At 38.1% G+C, this 14,890-nt stretch overlaps 1 protein-coding gene across 1 annotated transcript in view; it reads right to left on the bottom strand.

The window, feature by feature from the left end:
- The window catches only part of SVEP1 (sushi, von Willebrand factor type A, EGF and pentraxin domain containing 1), a 108,601-nt gene extending 97,606 nt beyond the window's left edge, over nucleotides 1-10,995 (bottom strand). The window contains exons 1-2 of the mRNA XM_026866617.1: nucleotides 10,745-10,995; nucleotides 9,334-9,510 (exon numbers count right to left, since the gene is read on the bottom strand). Coding sequence (XP_026722418.1) covers nucleotides 9,334-9,510; nucleotides 10,745-10,832 — 265 coding nt within the window. The 5' untranslated portion in view covers nucleotides 10,833-10,995. The remainder of the gene's footprint in view (nucleotides 1-9,333; nucleotides 9,511-10,744) is intronic.
- Nucleotides 10,996-14,890: the final 3,895 nt, after the last annotated feature.

The following is a 14,890-nucleotide window of genomic DNA, read 5'->3' as shown; positions in this document are numbered from 1 at the left end:
CAGATGATTTTCCACAGAGAAGTCAGCTGGACAGGACTGAACAGGAGAGGCAACAGAAAAGCCACCTCACCCCTTCTCCCTATTATCTCTCCTCTCTTATGATGGTGGTAGACAAATGCACAGAAGGTAGTGGAAAGAACATCTGTATTACCTTTTAGGTAAATATCCCTTGAAAGACTGTTTAGACCAAAATCTAGAAACAAATTACTTGTTTAGCTGTGAGTTATAACCTGATGAGCTTTGTGCACCTTTGCTTCTACATTTTCTTCTCCCTCTCAGCAAACCAGGGCAATTAACAGATGACCATCTCTCAACACTTGCAGAATGATGCAAACTGCATTTTACATAAAATACTTGCTTCATATTGGAAGAGAAGTAGACAATTTTGTTTAATGTGTTGAAAGGAATAGTACTCATTCTTACAGAGAACACACTGCAACGTTCACTGGCCTGGGTAGAGTGAGTATCACAGCATAAATCAGGACAAAGATTTAAAAATAAAATATTCCTACACTCTGTTTCAACTGGAAACTGATTCTGCCAAATTTTTTTGACCAAGGACAAACACACCATGTACTATCCATCAAACTCCAAACGCAGACACACAGTAACTGCCTGATTTTGTCACATTAGGAGCACTATGCTCCAGTCTGGTTAAATGAATCTTTGACAAGACTCTGGGAACAACTTAATGATGCTAGGAAATCCTGATACCTACTCACAACTTCACAGGCACAGGGACTAAAGCTAAACCTTACAAGTTAACTGTGGCACAAATTACACCCTGGGAATGACTGAAGTATTGAAGGTGATACTCTGAAGCCTTAGAGAGCCACTAGGGACAAAATAGTTGATTCAAACAAGCTCTAAGTCTCTTAACCTCTCTCCTAACTTCAGTAATTAATGCTCTTTGCTGTATACTGCAATCTTATTTTATGCCTGATGCACTCTTTCAAGATTTTTAATTTTTTCTTCTCTGAGACAAAAACTACCTAAAGGTTCACAGAATGCTAAGATGTCTGCTTTTAATTTGTGAGACTGGCACAAGTTCAGAAAGAATATGTTTGCATGTGTATTGATGAAAAAATCCTGGCTATGTGTCTCTGAAAAGGTAGTGAAGGCAAGATGATACCAGGTAATCCATAGGGTAACCGAAGAATGTTGCAGAAAAAACCCTTTTCATTAAGGGATTCAAAGGACAAACAATTATTCCAGTAAGTGCCTGGTATGATGCAACTCCCAATCCTGAAAACGATTCTCAAATTTCCAAGACCAGTAAAAAGCTTATCAAAGGCCCATGCTTAAAGGGTATGAAAAAATAAAGTTTAAAAATCTGTGACAAATGGCTGATGAATGTTTCAGGCAGTTAAGGGAGACATGTTCAGCACAAAGTCTGTGAACTCCCACTTCAAATGGGATTGCACAGCTGGAAAAGGATGTTTTCAAGCCATGTCAAATCTCAACAGAGGTAAACAAGCCTGCTTTTTATCCTGTCTCAAGACTCAAGGCAAAGTCTTAACAGTAAAGGTTTTTACAATCGTTCAACTAAAGGCTAAACCTAGCTGGTGCTGTATTTACATGTGGAGCCTTCTTCATTGTGACGGCCATGTGCAATGGTTATATTGTGGCCAAAGGACTGCTTGGGCACTCCAGGGAGAGCTAAGTCTGATAGGGACAGGAAGCTGGATACTATTTCTAAGACATGTCTACTTCTATTCAGACCATGGTTTCTGCTTCTCTCGAGCCCCCCAGATGGTTGATTTTTCTCCTCTAATTGTTCATATGAACTTTGGCCAGAGGCTTTATTTTCATGACATTCTGAGGTGATCAGAAAAAGTCACTTCCAAGATAAGGAATAAAGGGTAACTTGTGCATCACTTTCCAACTTTCCATCAAATTTATTTCAGAAATAGCTCTGTACTTAACACAAAAGAGTCTGTTTTGGCACAGAAACTTATTTTCTAAAGCCTCAGATGACATCTAGTTGGAAAGGATGAGATGTTTTTCAATACTGTATAGAGACGTAAAATTACACCTCTGCCTTTCTGGTCTACACACATCAAAATTGAATCTGGATTTCACCTTCATCTGACAACTTCATTTTTTTAAAATCTCCTCAGAAATGATACTGGTATACACAGAAAACTCTTCTACTGGTGCTTTGTCATTAGTTTTAGGATTTTCTTTCTCCTCTACAGTTCAGTTTTAAATGCACAGGAAACACGCTACATGGTGCAGAGTTAGAAAAATTCTGAGCCAATGAAACATCATGATTCATATAAGTATCATGTTACTTAGAACTTTTACTTTTCCAACGAGGATGTATATAAGCTGATACATAGGGCCTGGAGAGAAAAATGAGTCACTCAGTTGCAAGGACTTTATCCAAAACTCATTAACACTAGCAGAAATACTCTTACTCACTTCAACAGGCTTATCAAAACTATGGATACGGTTAAAACACACCAGCTGCACACATCATTTGTTGAGGTGAAAAACCTGTATCAAACTGACCAAGAAAAGATCCTTTCTCTTTTTTTTACCATTTTGCAAGCAAAGCCATTGGTTAGATGTTAAAACTTCTACACTTCTATGACGGTGTGGAAAGCTCACTGACTCTAGATTTTTTAAAATAGTTTTTTGGATGGACTAGATCTGGATCAAAATTCTACTTTGGAAATTACGAAGTTCACATCATATTCAACAAAACAACAATCTTCCACCATACCAAAGGAAAACCTTCAAGCAAGTCTGCATGATCTGCCTCATCTCAGTTATGAATACTTCCATCCCAGAAGGAAGAAAACCCCAACCTCATCAATTTTTTTTCCTACTTATATTTATGAAATGTGTACTTTAAAAAAATAAATTGTTTTGCTACTGTTTCCCTTCAAAGGCTTCACATGAGCAAAGGTTTTACATTACCATAAGAAACACTTCAGTAACTGACAATACCGGTTATCGCTTCATACACGCTGTGCCTTAGGAACCTTTTTGGTATCACTCTGTGGGTACAAGCTCATAAAGCTTCAAGAAGTAAACTCAGCAAAAGAAGCTTCCGCTGCCAGATGCACCATCTTCATAAAGCAGGTTACAGATTGGAAATAAGCTACTTTAGTGCCTGAAGCCACTTAAAATGCAAGCAAAACCACTTCAGTATCATGCAAGCTACCATTAATCTCTGTCAGTCATTCCTACCAAAAAAAACCCCTCCTGACATGAAGAATTTACTGACATTACACTTCTAAATTACCAAAGGAATTTATCTCTATTGTGTGCTCTGTTTTAAAAATTCTTGTAGCATCCAAATCCTTTTTTTTTTTACTCAGCCTTTGTTTTGCTTCCTATAGCAACATGCAGGAGAATCTCCACCTGAACTTCCCAAAGCAAAGCAGGAAATACTGGGCTTCAGGGGACAAATTTTTGAGAAGACAGATTTCAATGTAAAAAAATCTGAGAAAGGATGCCTGCTTGCTTCCAGATGTATTTATTTTCCACACCAAATATCTGTTAAAAGCCATTTTCTTCAGTCTTTATGCAAACAATAATTATGGTTTTGCATTGTCTTAAAAAGACTTTTTTCAAGGTGATCAACCTACCAAAGTTCCACAGCCTTGTCTATAGCACTTGCTTGCTATACCCACCTTCCTCACCCTCTTGTCTTCCAGTACCCTCATTTCTTCTATACTTACCCATCATGATGTTATGATACCCTCACTAGAAGAACACTCATTTGCATGTCTTCTGTATGTAACCATTAGAATGTTATGCTCAAACTGTTGCCCATAATGAGTTAAACAAGTCTTGTAAGAAAAAGAAAAAATACACAGAATGACAGCGATAAATGTTTTTGCCAGTATTAATGAGGCATCAATTCACTGTTGCTTAGTCATTGGTATTTTGCATCCTTCCTCTTGGTTTAGATCCATGCTTTCTTGTTTTCTCCTTACATGACAACCAGTCATTTTACCAGAGTATATTCACAACAGAACCTCTGCATATTATCAGAGACAAAGAGGCAATAACAGAAGGCAGCTCCACGTGGAAGAAACATTCTTAAAAATAAATAAATTAAAAGAGTAAAGCATACAAAAGTATCTCATCCCACAAAAGGCGTTCATGATTATAGAGAGCTGTTAAGCACTTGACAGGTGCTGTACACAAAGACTCTCCAGTCAAGCCTTTTCTGTCTGTACAGTAGATGAGTCTCCAAGTCTCTCCAAACTGCTCAGTTTTTGTAAGCACTAGTTAATGCTAAATTAAGCATGTACATTCCAACTTCCTTGCCCAGCTGTAATCCAAGGTTTTCCAACTCATCTTGTTTAAAATTTTGATCTGCATTCTTTTTGGTTATCAAGATCTGCAGGTTTATGTGGCACAAGGTAACACACTAGGAGCCATCTGACATTTTCCTCAAGGAGATGTTTCTTTTTCAATTTGCCATTTTTCAATGGTAGCAGGTCTCAGGAGAAGCCTTCTTTTAGTGAGAGCTAAGCTAGAACTGAAGAATATTTTTCTTATTTAGAAATCAAAAACCAAGGGGAAAAGAAGAACCAAAACAAACTCTTGTCCAGTTTTAAGATGCAGATTCAATAGATGAAAGCATGAAATGGCACTGCCTTGCGAGAGAGCAAGAAACTAAATCCTAAGAGACTGAAAATCTGCAGGTCTGTGAACTAATTCAAACCTTCAGATTCAACAGGCACATTTAGCCTGAGGTCTTATTGTGGCTGGAGACATTTTGTACACTCTCTTTTTCACACTCCCTTTCCTTTTCTGTTTTCCCTCCCTGTCAATTACCAGTAGAATCTCAGAGTGCTGCTGGTGGTTCTCCTCCAGATTCATGAGAGGCACTCACTGAAGAGTGTAGTCCATGCTATGATATGTGTTGTTAACTGGATGCCTTGGGGCTTGGAAGGATCTTGTAAACTTAGTGAAAATTTCCACATACAGTATGACAAGTTCAAGATGGCTGGTAAAACTTCATTAAGGCAGTAACTCCTACAGGGTAACTAAAGAAACACCTTCCAAAATGGAATATTGAGAAAGGGTGACCCAGCTTCCAGGGGGCAGAAGCTCCTATCAAAAGGAAGGGAGGAAGGACACAGCATGGCAGAAGAAATGTTTAGCTTTCTTTGACTGTGCCATTGGAATCACCACTGGAATGAAAAGTTCTTCCTGTCTGACTAAAAAAAGAACTTCTAGTAATATACTAACCACATTTTTTTTTCCCCAACTATAAAGCTATCCAACCCATGAACATCAGGTTTTGTTTTACATTCTCAATAGGAAGAATCCCGAAAATCTAGTGGAAGAAAACGCTCATCTGAAAATTGGGTCCAAAATCCAAGAAACCACAAGATGCACATCTCTCCCGCCTTGCTGGACCTCCATTTCATCAAAGTTTAAGGTCTTTTCAGTGAATGTGTTCTGAATTAAAATTTGTAAATAAAATTCAAAGTTTCCAGGATTTCAGGTTTCATTGGAAAGGCTCTTTACAGATCTAATCCATGTGCTGTTTTGTAGGCAAATCTGTTGCCCTAGTGGCTGTGCAGATGATAAATTATATGCTGCATACTCCTAAATCAAAGCCTAGGCAACCCACTGAATACTCATACGTATGGTGAAATTCTACATTTCAATAATTATACTCAAGTAGTGGATCAAAAATAAACAAAAGAAGGAATAACTAGCATAGATTACAAGTATTTCATTTACTAGTTCTGCCAGGCCAACTGGACATCATCTTCATTAATACCTTGTGCTGAAAAAAATGGGGTCACATGTTATATAAAAGAAGATCCTGGTTGTAAGACAACAGTTTCCTGACTTCCCCAGTAACTGCTGTTCTGCTTAGGAGGTAACTGGTGAGATGAACATGATAGGTATCATTCTTTTGTTGCATCATCAATGAACCTAAAAGGTCATTCAACCCAAGAGTCCAGTTAAAAAAGAACTTTCTCTGGAGAGTCTTGCTGAAAAAAATGTGTAAAAAGTTTGTGTTAAAGACTCCCTAACTTCCTAAGACAGAGAAGAAGATACAAATGGATTTTCCATGGAACAAGCAGTTGAATTTTAGACTGGTATTAGGAAGCATTTCTTTCCAGAAGGGGTTGTTAGGCATTGGAATGGGCTGCCCAGGGCAGTGGTGGAGTCCCCATCCCTGGAGGTGTTTAAGAGTTGGGATGACATAACGCTGAGGGATCTGGTGTAGTTGGGAACTGTCAGGTTGATGGTTGGACTAGATGATCTTCCAAGGTCTTTCCCAACCTACATGATTCTGTGATTCTGTGACATGAACAGCCCATCTTTTTATTGGTGGAAGGGAAGACAGTCTTAGAAGTCTTAGATACTAGAAAACACAGGGTTGTTGGTTTTTTTTTTTTTTCTGATCTCTGTATTTTTGTTTGTTTGTCTCTAATTTGAAACTCAACATTTGTAATCAAGGAAAGGAATGAGAAAAAAAAGTGAAGCATTATTGAAGAGGATGGGCTTAAATAGTCTACAAAACTTGGGACTGGTTATGATACTGCCTCTGTTCTTCCTCCTTCTCCCTTTCTTTGTCACAATTGTCACAGATGTCACTGGCTGCATGAGGCTCCTAGTGTGGGCCAAGAAGCTTTTGTTTGGTTAGCTTTTTAAAGTAGAGAACAGTGAGTCTGTTCTTCTTTCTGTGGCACATCATCAACAATATTACAAAGAACAGGAGGGGGACATTGAAGCCAATTTCTGCTTTTCGGCACAAAGCATGTGGCTCCTAATTTATTTTATGGAAGCTTTCTAGCAAGTGTTTTCAGGTAATTAGGAAAGCAAAGAACTGTTAGGATTTTTACATAGTTATTCTGATGCCTCACATTTAAAACCCTAAACAATAGTAAGGCCATACAATGCATAAACTCGAGAGCATACAGAAAATAACCACAGAAAATAAATAAAATTGCAAAAAGAACATATAAGTCACAGAAGAACAATGTCCCATCTTAATGAAAACTCCTTAAAAAAAGCTGTACTGTATTAAGTAAACATAGGCTAGTGAAGTATCTGCAAGTTTAACCAATCAAAACGTAAAAGTAGTCTAATTAAAATTTAAGTCCTGTCACTGTAAACTTGCCAAAAGTCCTCCTGCACATTATACAGTGAAGAAAAGTTACGATGCATTCTTAAGATTCCTTATGCTTTACAAATCCACAGCTATGCTCAGCTGGGAAACGTTAAAAAAAAAAAAAAAAAGGCTGGAATACTTTTCAGAATAAAAGATTTCAAAATATGCTGTTTTTCCTTTAAAGAATATGTTTCAATTTGTTTCTGTCTGTCTAAAAGAAGAATACAGTAGTTGAGCAGAGCAGACATATTTTAAAAAACAACTTTGAGTTACTGAGGTCAAATTCTCCCTAATGTATGCATCTTCAATTATCTTCACATATACAGCTGATGGCTGCAATCATCAGTTTATCTGCAGTGTATCTAATACTAACCGCTTTTTAAAAAACCTACTTTTGAAGCACCTGCTAATGATGTCAAAATTAAACTTCTCTGCATCTGCAAAGTACCTATTTTGTAATTTTTGGTGACACTCAAAAAGTATGCTCACCCCATCAAAAGGTCCTTTCATGTAGAAAGGGTAACTCTAATATGATAGACCCACTATCTTTAAGAATAGGTTAAAACAATATTTAATGATACAAGCTATTGACAGAGGCAGAAATGCTGCATTTATTTTGTTCAATAGGTTAGTAGGGCACTTGAGGTGGAGGAGATTGACTTGAATTACAAAAGCAAAAATTAAGAGGAAAATTTAATTTTGTCTTAAGTAAGCTAGAATTACAACTGAAAATAAGCAAAATGGAATAGTGCAACTTTGTTTAGAGTTAACTGAGCACACAAGGAAGCTGGACCCACTTACATAAAATAGGATTCTGATCCAATACGCCAGTGCTGACATGAACTCTAGATACCTCTATTCATGTTGCACTCAAAACCCATTGGGAATTCCTGCTGACCTATTTCTCCTAACACAGAACAAAGGAAAGATGCTCCAGATGCACAAGGTGAATTACAAGATGGTAACTGGCAGGGAGTGTAATACAACTGATCAACTTTCCAACACAAACACTGGAGTATTTCAGTTCTTTCTTGCACTGGTGACAGACAATACCTTTCCCCCATCATATGTTTATGTATAGTCTGGATTCCTCAGTGTATCTTCCTCATGCAGGCATACAGCCATCACAGTCTTCTTTAAACCTTCCCCTGAGGGAATCCTTTAGCTTCTAGTCACAAACCTGCCTGTGTCTCTTCTCTGAACAGAAGTACCAACTCTAACAAGTTACACCAAGAGACTCTACATGTAAGTAATATCACATTTTAAAAAGCAGCATGGCCCTCATAAACAGCTATACAACCATGATCCATATATCCACTGCACTTACTTCACATCTCATGAGGAAACAACTCATGAGAACTATAATATACAGAGTGTGAGAATAAGAGAATAGAAACAAGATCAATATAAATACTGTAGAGAAATATTTTATTATAACTACTCCTTTTGTCCAGCTCACAAAACAAATATAACATAATTCAGATAAGCTCTGTCAATTTTGAACCTTTTGTCCTAGAAAAATCAATGGCGTTGGATAAAAACAGCATACGTTCTCTGACAATAAAGCACTGTAAATTGCTATTTCAACTGCAGACTCCGAATGCATACTGGTAAAAGGACTTGTCCATAAAGCAGTAACAACAATAATAATCTTAGCAAAATGTGATGACAAGTTTCTGTTTAGTGACCAAAATGCCTTCTTCCTCTTTAGTAACTGAAAGTCAACACAAGAGAATTAAAGAACATTTAAATGGCTGTAAGTTTTGCCAAGGATTTATCCTGCAAAGATTCACATAAACAGCCCCTCTCCAAACAGGAAAGTTTATGAAAGTTCAAAGAGTGATCAGCAAAATTCCTGAAAGAAAAATTTTCTAAGAGCACTTGAGTGCAAAAGACATTTCCTCAGAACAGGTAAACTGTAGTCAGAAATTGCTGGTGACCTGCATTTTAGGGAAGTAGTAAAACTGCCACAGTAAAGTGTCAGGACATTGCCCTACTCTTATCTCTTTCCTGTGCATCTCTTCAGGCTATAGCTGGAGACAAGGCATGAGGTGAGTTTGACTGCTAGAGCTATTCCATGTCTGCAGCCAGAGAGAGTTTTCCATCAGCCTCAAATACATTCTCATCCAAGTTCACAGACACAATCCCGAACAGAGCTTTTTGCTCTCAATTATATTAGCCATGTATTCAGGGCATACAGAGAAACCTAAGCACCAAGACATGAGACTCACCTGTGCATTCATGTTGTAGTCCTTTCCCGTAGTATCCTTTTTCACAGATGCACTCGAACTGGCCAGTGTGAGTGCCACATTTACAGCTTGCCATGATGTCGCAGCAGTTTTCATTTGCCTCACAGAGATACGAACAATGTGATATATCTTCTTGGATATAGCTGCCAGAGGGCAGGTCTGAAATGGTATCAATTTATTAACAAAAAATCCAAACAAAAATTCCCCCACAGCCTCACATTATGTCACTAGTGAAATGTTTCTTAAAAACCCTAGGTTCCAGTTCTAAGCAGTAACAATGGCACCATGAAACCACAAAATGACACCAGATCCTTGCTACACTTAAAATGTAAAAAAAAAAAACCAACTGGTGTTCTTATTCTGGAAAAAGGCTCACTGAAATCTACAGCGTAGATCCTCAAATTTTCTCACTTGACTTCTTTTGAACATATGACTGCCAGAATACAGTCTCACTCCCAACAGAAGCTGCTGAAACGGCTTTTCCTGGCTTTGGTCGATGCCATCTTTAGCATCAGGAGAGCGCTTGGTCATGGCATGTATAATCACTTGGTCATATTAAAAAAAATAAAATCTTTCCTTTGGCACATTCACAGAGACCAATTAAACCTTACCTGGAACAAACAGAATGGCAGTAAAACACACTACTTATGTAAAAGCAGCATGCTTTTACAAATCAAATGTAGCAAATAAGTGCTAATGGCTAGTCTGATGCATGCTTTAAGCCTCAATCAAGGAACACTGGCTTACAAGCAAAGGTCTAGTCATATGTTTCCATTTGCTAGTCTAAACATTCTAGTTTCACGAAGAATTTTTTTTAGAATACAGTAGATTAAAAAAGGATAAAAACACAGTCCCAACTCTCTTTCCACCCCTTGCTCTTTCCAATTTTACTGAATGCATAAGGTCATAAATGTAAATCATATTTACCCTTATATGCAGAGATCTAAATCAGTCCTGAAAAGGCTAGCTTTTGATGCTGTTTAAAACACCAACAGGTAATAAGGCTATGTTTTTGCTTACAGTCCTAAGGTGTGTACTAGATGATCTCGGGCAACCATGTATCTGACTAGCAGGTTCACCTACAGCATAAATTACATGGGCCTAAGACCACAGTCTGCTCTTTGTGGACAAAATGAAGAGCAGAATGGAGGCAAGTACATATATACCAAGGAGAATTTGGCTCACATTTTGTTGATGAAGAGTTAGTCAAACAAACTGTTTATCCTTTTACCTGAGGAATGAACACCTCTGATAGAAAGTAAAAGGAAAAAAAAATCCCAAACAAAAGAAATAAATCAACAATACATGAAATGTAATTACAAGACAGTACTGAAGGTCCTTCTATTCAGACCTCTCTTCTCTCTGTAGACTTCTGAGGTTAGTAGGTTAATACCTTCATGAAGAGCCCTGCGTGCCAGAGCTTCAAACTCAGTAAAACTGTGAAGAAGGTAACAGTGATCTTCTTTTGGATGGGATGCCATATCATTCAGTTCTCGGATATTCCCCTGCCATATCCCAAAGGTGAAGATCTCCACTCCAAATTCACGCAAAGATGCTGCAATGGGCCGCGGGTCTCCCCCATTGGAATATCCATCAGTAATGAGAAATATCACCTTTGTGGCATTTCCACGGGCATGACGTAATATTTGCTGGAAGAGAAAATTAAATGGCTCACCTCAAGAAAGGGTTAGCAGTGGTTGATCTCTACATTACTTCACCCATGATGTGGCTCTTTTTCTTTGAATTACGCAGCTAGATTAAGTCCTTGCAAGACCACTCACTGTAATGAAGATCTGCAAGCAGAGCCTGTTGTTAGACAAGGCCAACCACTGAGTCACACTTCAGATGGCTAGTCTGCAAAAATCACAGAAATCATGAAACCATCTCAAATGCGACACTTTTCACAGACTGATCAAGCCACCCATGTGTCAGACAGCAATCATCCTGTTTAGCTGCTTTAGCAGCTTCATTCAGACAGCAGTTTGAATAGGTAATACAAACACTGAAAATCTAGTTCCAGACCCATGGGGCTGAAGTTTAGATGCCGCCAACTGACTCAGTGCCATGGGAATGATGTGGATGTGTTATCAGTTGCCAGTTTGGTCCATATTGCTTTTCCGTTCAGCATATGCATGCCATTCAGTTCCAAACTCACTTGACCATTCATGTAGATGGAAACGCACCAAACTCCACTATGAAAATAAGCTGAAAATGTGCCACAAATGGTAGCACACCTGTTCTCATTATTGTGGCCTTCAGTAGGTAATTACTGGAGAAGAATGAGAAGTATTTTATTAGGGATTACTTTGCCAAAAAAATCCACAGATCTATTGGAAAAATTGTAGGGACTGACAGATCAATAGAAGGTGAAGAACCAGTCAAAATCATAGATACAGATGTTGATAACAGCTCTTACACACGGTATCAACTTTACAGGAGGAGTCTGTAAGTGGCTAACGCTTCCATTGTGATTACCTGGCCACAGGCCCAGGAATTTTTAATTTCCACATGTTCCTTCCCACCTGCCCTGCACCATTTCCTTGTCTAGAAGGTGAAATCTACTGAACTTCTGGAAGACAAAACAGTGGCTGTGTCATTCTCTCCCCATATAAGGCAGATGGAAAAGAGCTATTTACCTGGTAAAGCCACAAGAAATTTAGTATTTCTAAATACTAAATGCAGAGACAGAGAACATGCCACATAGCATGTACATACATATGCATGGGTATGAAGGAAAAGGTAGTGAAATAGTAACCAATAGTCTTAAAAAAAAGACATCTCAGATATGTGATGTACAATACAAAAATATAGCTGTGCCCAATGCAGCTTCATAAGCCTCTCTTTATAAAGGAAAGTTGAAAAGGTTTTAGAAACAGAGGAGAACATGGGATTAGTTAGAAACAAGTTCCTACTCATTGCCAGGCTACTAAATTATAAATAAAAAGCAAAGAATTTGGGTCTATCTCCTACTAAACAAGCTTCAAAAGAGTGACCATGTACAGGGTGACTTGCTTCCCTAAATGCACCCTCAGCATGCCTCCTACATTCAGCTACTGAATCTTCACTAACAGCACAACTGTACTAGGAAACTGGAACCTGGAAAAATAAGCAGTCCTCAAAACTGTAATTTTATGCATGGAAAACAAAACCTGAAGCGTGACAACAATCATTAGTTTCTTATGGCATGATGCATTCAAGGATTGATTGTCAAGTCAGAGACAACAGTTATGAAGTTTAGCATGTAACCTGTTGATGAGAAAGAAGTGACTCAAGGAACACTCAGTTTTCTTTATTCTGTGCAAACTGCTTGCTCCTATTACATTAAATCTATCTGTACCTCCCACCACAGTGAATTCTTTTTTTGTTGGTGATACATTTGTTTTTCTTGCAAATCTGAGGTAACAAGCACAACATATTTTCATGTCATTTTATGTTTTCACCCAGTAAATTTTAAGGTCTACTTCTGAGTTATTGTTAGTCTTCTCCCAACAAATGTCTGGATTGTGGGTTATTTTAGCCCAAACACAGAATTCCCTATTTGTCCCTGTTGAATTGTGCGTTTCTTCCTTAAAACAGTTTGCCAGGATCACTTTAGCTTGTCTGTCATGGCCTCAAAAATTGCCCATAGTCCCTTCCACCCTGCTGCCATCTATAGATTTAAGGATAATTCCTTCTAATACTTCAGACAAAACATTTGTGACAATACTCAGTAGTGTCTGGGCAGACTTTCAACTTAGTAGCATACAAATTCATACCACTTTTATTTCAATAGATTGTAACATGCTACAATCAATACAACAAACCACATTTGACAGACCGTCAAATGATACCTCAGAAATCATGTCATTATATGATGAGCAGTACATGTATTTAAGTCACCCTTAACAAACACAAATTCCAAAACCTGAGATGAACTGAGTAGTTTTATTACAAAATCTGAAAGTAAGACTTAGAAAGTAAAATTGTCTGCCTTTCAGATCAATCAAAAGCTTACAAGTTAGGCCAGTCCAAAGAACCTGCAAAGATTTGTAACCTTTCTCTGTTAGGCCACATTTCAGGACAACTTGATTTTGACTTGGCAATTCACTGATTTCAGGTAGATACTAAACAAACACAAGCACACACACCATAAATCAAAGCACAGACTATTGGCACCATGGTCTGAAAGACTGCCAAGCAATGTGTTGCTGCTGGGCTTGATTTTATTACTATTTGTATGCAAAACCCAAAGGGAGTGAAACCAAATTTTCTTGCAGATACAAATACTCTTCACAAACCAAACCTATTGTTCCTCATGTTGCTTAAGTCATGCTTAAGTGGAAAACCAGAATGAAGTGAAAAACCAGAATGAAGTGGAAAACCAGAATGAAAAGAATCAGGAAGATAAGGCAATATGAAGACAAACAGTAGGAAAAAAATACAAATGCCTGATTTCAAAATGCATTCTGAAACAGATGCTCTGAGACAAGTGGCATTGCAGGCAGAGAGGGTGGTGCTATTTATGATTAACATATATAATTAATACATTTAGCATTAACTATGCTATCTTAAAATAGCATGTAAGCCACATAAACTTCTATCCAACTTCTTAAGTATTCAGGCTGAAATTTTCCACTCAGGATGTCTGTCTCAAGCTGCTTCAGTGAAAATGGCTTTTTTTTCAAATAACAAGATGAGAAAAAGCATATGTTGTCCATACTGACTTGTTTTTTGCAACCATTGCATCTCTGAGCTTTGCAGAAGGAACTTTCAATCTGCAAATCACATTTATAATAAAAGTGGAAAAATACGCCCCAAATATATGCAAGTTGTGGAACTTGTGTAGCTGAGGAAGAAATCACAACTTGCACAGGGTTAAGAGACATAATGGAGATTGCCAGTGCAATTCTCTAAAGATCCCACCTGCATGCAGCTTGCTGTAGCAGAATATGTTTTCAACTCGTGATTATGTCGTAAGACTTACAGAAGGGGGAACAAAACTTAATTTTGGCAGGACATGGCTTTGCAATTTCAGTAATACCCTTTCAGCACTGTTTTCCTCTATGTCTAGCACAAAGCTGCACAAACTTTGCAGTTGAAGGTAATGGATGGCATTACACATTGCCTTAGTTTTTCAGCAAGTGACACTCATAGTAGGCAGCAATCAAACTTCGGTATTTTTCCAAAATACAGGGACATGTCTGCATGGCCAATGAAAAAAGCAGCTTGACCCAGAGTAGCCTAGCCAGGACAACACGGATCTCAGAAAGGACTATTTAATTCTTATTAATAAATTAGCAGAGATCTCTGCTTTACAAAACTAGACCACCACCAATGCCCTCTGAAACTGCTGTGCAGACTACACAAATCCTCCATGCCTTTTGACCCGATCAAAAAAGGTTCCCTGTCTGTAGGTCTTGTGTACAATAGCTTACCAAGCCCTCTTAAAATATATGGGTCATCAGTTAGAGTGAGTGTGAAGCATCAGGAAAAGACCATTTTTGAGGGGCAAATATCCCTTAGCTACATGACCCTGAGATAAGGCAAGCAGCCAACAGCT

The sequence above is a fragment of the Athene cunicularia genome (assembly GCF_003259725.1).
Source record: "Athene cunicularia isolate RWA chromosome Z unlocalized genomic scaffold, athCun1 chrZ_part3, whole genome shotgun sequence".
Classification (NCBI taxonomy): Eukaryota; Metazoa; Chordata; class Aves; order Strigiformes; family Strigidae; genus Athene; species Athene cunicularia.
The sequence above is the reverse complement of the archived record's forward strand: the minus strand, read 5'-3'. Positions and strand labels throughout refer to the sequence as shown.